Source organism: Micropterus dolomieu, linkage group LG03, assembly GCF_021292245.1.
Source record: "Micropterus dolomieu isolate WLL.071019.BEF.003 ecotype Adirondacks linkage group LG03, ASM2129224v1, whole genome shotgun sequence".
In the NCBI taxonomy this organism is placed as follows: domain Eukaryota; kingdom Metazoa; phylum Chordata; class Actinopteri; order Centrarchiformes; family Centrarchidae; genus Micropterus; species Micropterus dolomieu.
In genome coordinates this window covers 23,991,292-23,998,130 of record NC_060152.1, presented here as the reverse complement: position 1 = coordinate 23,998,130, position 6,839 = coordinate 23,991,292, and the positions used below count along the sequence as shown (strand labels likewise).

The following is a 6,839-nucleotide window of genomic DNA, read 5'->3' as shown; positions in this document are numbered from 1 at the left end:
TAGTAATAATAATAATAATAATAATAATAATCTTTTTGAATTTGTAGAGCACTTTTCCAAAACAAGTTACAAAGTGCTTTAACAAGTGTAAGACAATAATACCCAAAAAACAATAATACAAAAACAATACAAGATAAAAGCATGAAAACATTGAAAAGACTAAAATACACGTTTAAGATAAATATAAAATTAGTAAAATAGAATAAAATAAAAGGGATAAAATAAAGTCAAATAAGATCGGGAAAGGCTCTCCTATAAAAGTATGTTTCAGCCGACCTGATTTCCTCGGGCAGGCTGTTCCAGAGCCTCGGGGCCCTGAAAGCAAACGCTCTGTCCCCTTTAGTTTTCAGTCAAGACTCTGGAACAGACAACAGACCTCTGCCCGAGGATCTCAAGGTATGTGCTGGTGCGTATGGGACTAAAAGGTTAGAAATATAACAAGGCGAGAGGCCATGAAGAGCTTTAAAAGTAATCCATAGAATTTTAAAGTCAATTCTAAAACATACTGGGAGCCAGTGTAATGAAGCTAAAATAGGAGTAATGTGGTCATATTTATTTATATATTCTTTATATATAAAAAATAAATAAATCCCTACATCAGAAAACTCTCTCCTTCCTGCACTGTAGGGCATTTGTCAAGGCATCCCCTTCCTGGATACGTATTTGTGTATGCATCTACAATCCAAGGACAAGATGTTAAAAGGTTACATAGAATATGCATGTATTTTGACTTAGGTTCATTGTAACTGTCCCTCATTAATGTACATAGAAGTCACGGATTGCTTTTCAGTTCTCACTAGACCACCATTTTGACCGTGGCTGTCTGCAATTGAGCGATTTGCTTCATTCATTTGGAGTAACAGAAATGGAGAGAAATAAAGATTGAATGGGACCAGCTCTTCCCCAGTGAAGAGGTCAAAGCTGTTTTCCTAATGGTCATTACTGCACTCCCACATCAAATCTGGCTCTCTATTGGTATTCCAGTGAGTCATACATACAGGGGCGTCAACTAAGTGGTATCCTGCTAATAAACAATAACTAACCAACTAGCACTCATTCAGAACTCACTAGGACTGGCAAGTACCATAGCTTTGTGCCACCGTGCCCTCTGTTAGGCAAACAAGCTCCTGACTTGGCACTGAAACTTGGTCCATTAGTGTTATTATGGTAATTATGCTTATGCGTGCATTGTAATAGGCTGTTATGCATGGATATTTTGCAGGCACTGTCCTCCCCATGGCCAGAGAAAGGGATGCTTAGGATGAGCAAGCAGCTGTCATATGTTTGTCATCAGCAGATGTGACACTCATGTCATTACAACATCCTTTCTTTCCATCACTAATCCATGTAGGCAAAGTGTAGGCTGAGATAATGTGGCTTTATTTTATACTGTCTCTGTAATAGTCTCAATTTTACATGATTATTATTAGTGTAAGCAGCTCTTGCTAGTGCAATCAGTTAATATGTCATCTTTTATGATATGTACATTTGTTAAGGGGGGAAAAAAAAGATACACCAGTGACAGCTGACAAAGATGTCTCGTGGGTGAATGCAGACAGGCAATTAAAAATTATGGACTCTTAAATTTGCCTTGCCATGATTGGTTGTTAGTATTTGATTTGTGCTCTAAAGTAAAGTGAAGAGATGCTGCTGTCAGTTTCTATATTGCTTTGAAGGATGTTTGTGGTGTCCTTTGTTTGTGGGGGTACATGGCCTGGACAAGCGCTATATGTCTATAAACGGTCAAAAATTTGATGTGAGCTGAGTTTTATGTTTGCCTTCCAATTTATCTTGATGCCATTGTTGATTTGAGTTTTTGAGGTAGTGCATAATTCATAAAAGTACAAGCCAAAAGGCGATATTATGCAGCCATCTGAATTATAAGATTGGAGGAAGTCTTAGGTTTTTACAGCATTGTTTGATCAAACATGTTGCTGTCGGCTTGCAAAAATGTATAAGACATTACGTAGGCTTTTATCTACATAGGCTTGCCTCTTTCAGTTTAGCTGTCTGCAGAAACACAGAAATGAGCAGCCATCTTATGAATTTCATATAAATAAAACTTGAGAATCATTTGGAATAACTGCTTATCACATTGAGAGGGTTTGGCTTATATAAATTAATACCATGAATAAGGTGGAGACAGTAAATTTGAACCAGTTGGGCACAGTTGAGTGTAAAGATAATGGTATTCAAGGGCAGATGTTGGGGCTTTGAGCTTTGTAGTTCATTAAAGTCTATAAAATATTGCTGAAAGACAAATTGTCAACATGATATGTACACCAACTATAAGCAGTCTACTTTGACAGACATGGTATTGTTTCTAAATCTTACAACTGCTCATGCATAAGCACTGCCATGCTGCATGTTGACACTTGTCAAATGACAGATTATAAAAGTGACTTATATTTTATTACAGGTTATTCAGATCAACTTTGAAGAGTTTGACCTAGAAATTGGGTACGATTCGCTAACAATCGGAGATGGAGGGGAAGTAGGTGATTCTAAAACAATAATACAAGTGTAAGTACTACATAAAATACTTCATGGATGTATATTGTACTATAATATTGCTTATGCAGTCAAATATGTTGCACGTTGGTTATATCTACATTTTGTTAGATAATGTTGTGAAGCTACAACATACAGAGATAGCACCATTATAATAAGGGCTTGCTTTGTTGCAACAAACTTTGTACTGCCTTATAATTACTGTGATGCAACAGTATATAATTTACAAAGTACATAGTCTTTTTAAAAAGGAAATTTTTAAAATAACACTGAGTGATGATCTTTGAGAAGTGGGTTACCATAGTAGCTTTCTTTTGTTGCCCTATCTGCAGCCTGACTGGAAGCTTCGTCCCAGACCTGATTGTCAGCATGTCCCATCAGATGTGGCTTCATCTCCAATCTGATGAGAGTGTGGGCTCGATCGGCTTTAAGATCAACTATAAAGGTACACAGACATTAGAGCTGATATCATCTCTCACTGTCTGCATTCATGTCTGTGACTGTTTTCTTCAGTAAAGCAATGAGTCAATTTTCCTGCCCGCCTTTCTGTCCTTCTATCTGTCTATCTGCCTGTCTCTCACTCTCTCCTGTCTTTCCCTCAAAGAAATGCTTCCTTAACTGGGCTCTCAGAGTTTTCACCTGGACCTTTATAGATAATGTTACAGGGGAAAAAAGTACCTCAAAGTACATGGCTTGATTTAATTCTTTACTTTCCCCCCATTCCCCTCTTTGTATCCCTCTTTCCTCCTCTCCTCCCCTCAACCACAGAAATTGACAAAGAGAGTTGTGGTGACCCTGGTACACCGCTGTATGGCTACCAAGAAGGTAGTGGCTTTTTAAATGGAGATATTCTGCGCTTTGAATGCCAGTTTGGATTCGAGCTCATTGGGGAGAGGATGATAACCTGCCAGAACAACAATCAGTGGTCGGCTAATATCCCCATCTGCATATGTGAGTCCAATACATGCTTTTTATTTATGACAGCAAATGAAGCAATTACTTATGCGTTTGGAAAGTTCACAATGACACTAGGCTATTGGAGGATTCATTACAGTGTTTTTAAATGACCATGCAGTGTATTGTGTGTAAACGGCAATATACATAATCTACAATGGGGAAATTCATAGCATGTGGTTGACTTGTTATTTGGGGTTGATTTGAAAGAGAAGAAAGTAGGGTAAATACTGTTATGCTACATAAATACGCAGTGTCCTTTCTGAGGAAGACCTAAACCCCTCTAGTGAGTTTCACCAGTTTCACAATACCCAACCCATATCCATAACAAAAATCTAGTCTTCTTCTAATTTCTGTGTCCACTGGGACAGTGTGCAGTATTCCAGTCTGCCTATATTGCTGGATGTCTGTATTTTTGTACACAAACTCCAAACTGCACCATCCATATCCTTACAGTTTCATGTTTCTCTGACTGCTCAACACCCATGGGAGCAGTGCTGTCTCCTGATGCTGAGCTAATTATACAGTACTGACATTGTTCTGTACTGAACTTTGCACCCGATCGTGTCATTGCAGAATCCGCGATTGTCATGTGACCAGTGAAAGTTGCTGTAAAACAAATTGCCTCCCCTGGGATATTTAAGTTTTTTAATCATTACTTATATATTTCACCCCCTCTGTCACCCAGTCCCCTGTTTCTCCAACTTTACCGCTCCCATGGGGACAGTGTTGTCTCCTGACTACCCAGAGGGCTATGGAAACAACCTCAACTGCGTGTGGCTGATTATCTCTGAGCCTGGCACCAGAATCCACTTAGCCTTCAATGACTTTGACCTGGAGCCTCCCTATGACTTCCTCACTATCAAAGATGGGGACCAGTCAGGAGCCACAATACTAGGACGCTTCTCAGGGGCCGAAGTTCCTTCCCACCTGACGTCCAACAGCAACGTGCTGCAGCTGGAGTTTCAGGCTGATCACTCTATGTCTGGGCGGGGGTTCAACATCACCTATAGCAGTAAGGGACTGTTTGATATAGTTAATTCAAATGTATCATATCATAGTACAGCATTTATAATCCAATAATTTCAATTACCATTTTTTTAACCAACAAAATGAGAATTATACACTTACCGCCCACTTTATTAGGTACACCTTGCTAGTACCGAGTTGGACCTCCTTTTGCTTTCAGAACTGCCTTAAGTCTTCGTGGCATACTTTTAACAATGTGTTGGAAACATTCCTCAGAGACTTTGGTCCATATTGACAGGATAGCATCACGCAATTCCTCAAATTTGTCAGCTGCACATCCATGATGAGAATCTCCCATTCAATCACATCCCAAAGGTCCTCCTATTGGATTGAGATCGGGTGACTGTGGAGGCCATTGGAGTACAGTGAACTCACTGAATGTCATGTTCAAGAAACCAGTTAGAGATGATTTGAGCTTTGTGACATGGTGCATTATCCTGCTGGAAGTAGCCATCAGAAGATGTGTACACTGTGTCATAAAGGGATGGGCATAGTCAGCAGCAAAACTCTGGTAGGCTGTCACATTTAAACAATGCTCTGTTGGTACTAAGGGGCCCAAAATGTGCCAAGACAATTTCCCCAACACATTACACCACCACCACCAGCCTGAACTGTTGATACAACGCAGGATGGATCCATGCTTTCATGTTGTTTACACCAAATTCTGACCCTACCATCTGAATGTCGCAGCTGAAATCGAGACTCATCAGACCAGGCAACATTTTTCCAATCTTCTGTTGTCCAATTTTGGTGAGCCTGTGCGAATTGTAGCCTCTGTTTCCTGTTGTTAGCTGACAGGAGTGGCACCCGGTGTGGTCTTCTGCTGCTGTACCCCACCTGCTTCAAGGTTCGACATGCAGTTCAGAGATGGTATTCTGCATACTATTTGTGTTAACAAGCAATTGAACAAGTATACCTAATAAAGTGGCCGGTGAGTGTATATAGTAAAATGCACACAAATGACATCTTATAATTGTACCTGTAATTTGTGTGAATGTGCATGTTCTCTGTTCTTAAACATACTCTTATCCTTTTGTTCTGTCTAAAATGAAAGCTTTAAGGGGAAATTATAGTACATTGCACTATAGTTGCCTTAACAAAACAAAAAGCATAGTTTAGGACAGTGTATACAGTGCCTTTCTCTTGTGCCTCATTGCCTAATACAACGCCATCATAATTATCTTTGTTGTGGTGAAGGCACAACAAGCTCTGAAGACAACATACTGTCACCCTCAGGTGTAGAGAGCAGACCTATGTAAGGTTTTCTTTTTTTCTCTCCTACGGACAGCTACATCCATTTCCCTTATCTCCCGACTCCTCAAAGACCCCATTTCTCATTCACACAAGAGTGTTTGTCACTAGATCTTGTTCCCTTTCTTTTCATAACAAGCTTTCGGGCGTAATGAGTGCCCTGACCCTGGCATACCGTTGAATGCCAGGCGCTTTGGGGACAGTTTCCAATTGGGGAGCTCCATCTCTGTGGTTTGTGAGGAGGGCTTCATCAAGACGCAGGGGGCTGACACCATCACATGCCACCTGGAGGAAGCCAAGGTGATGTGGAGCGGACTCATTCCAAAATGCGAAGGTACTGAAATTGAATAGCTAATAGTTGTGTGGTTGGTGGACAGATATTGAGTGGGTTATGTGGAACATGCACCCAAACTGGGCTACATTTATCATTTTCAGGTATTTGTGTGTAGCTCCAGCCCTTTATGGCGCTTTTCCATTACCAGTACCAGCTCGCCTCGCAGCTGTGTTTTCCTCTGCCATTGTTGCTGCAGCGGTCTGTGTGACGGCGGGAGCAGAGGGCTCTGTGAGCGGGCAGCTTGCGGAGCTCCTCAACTTCGAAAACTTTCAAGCACATTTTTGTTCCGCCATCACTTTTCGTAAAACTGTCAATATTTGAAATATACACAGTTGATTTATCACCTCAAAACTTTATTTTAATGATGAAATTACATACGAAAACTGTAAAATATAAAACTTTCTGTTGCTGGCCTCTGTCTGCCCAGCGCATTGATGATGCAGTGAATAGTGATGATTCTCTCTGACCAATCAGTAGTCTACCTATTTTCACGTCACATTTTAGTCTCGCCTCAGCTCGGTTGGAACCTTGATGGAGGTGATACGAAAAAAAGTACCTGGAAGCAGGTACAGGTACAACTTTTCCACAATGGAAAACCAAACAAAGGCGGGTAGAGTCGAGCCTAGTCGAGCTGGTACTATGCAGTGGAAAAGGGGCTTTAGTGACTCATCCTCTGTTTATTTTCTTTAAATGTTTTTCATGCGTCTACAAAAAGATTACTTTACTCCTCTCCTCTACTCTTCAATCTATTTAAATCTTT

At 40.4% G+C, this 6,839-nt stretch overlaps 1 protein-coding gene across 6 annotated transcripts in view; it reads left to right on the top strand.

The window, feature by feature from the left end:
• LOC123968671 (CUB and sushi domain-containing protein 3-like) overlaps positions 1-6,839 on the top strand; it is a 279,670-nt gene that overhangs the window by 110,094 nt on the left and 162,737 nt on the right. For all 6 annotated transcript variants that reach the window (XM_046045555.1, XM_046045551.1, XM_046045552.1 and 3 more), the window contains 5 exons: positions 2,420-2,523; positions 2,844-2,956; positions 3,280-3,462; positions 4,154-4,480; positions 5,885-6,079. In XM_046045555.1, coding sequence (XP_045901511.1) covers positions 2,420-2,523; positions 2,844-2,956; positions 3,280-3,462; positions 4,154-4,480; positions 5,885-6,079 — 922 coding nt within the window. The remainder of the gene's footprint in view (positions 1-2,419; positions 2,524-2,843; positions 2,957-3,279; positions 3,463-4,153; positions 4,481-5,884; positions 6,080-6,839) is intronic.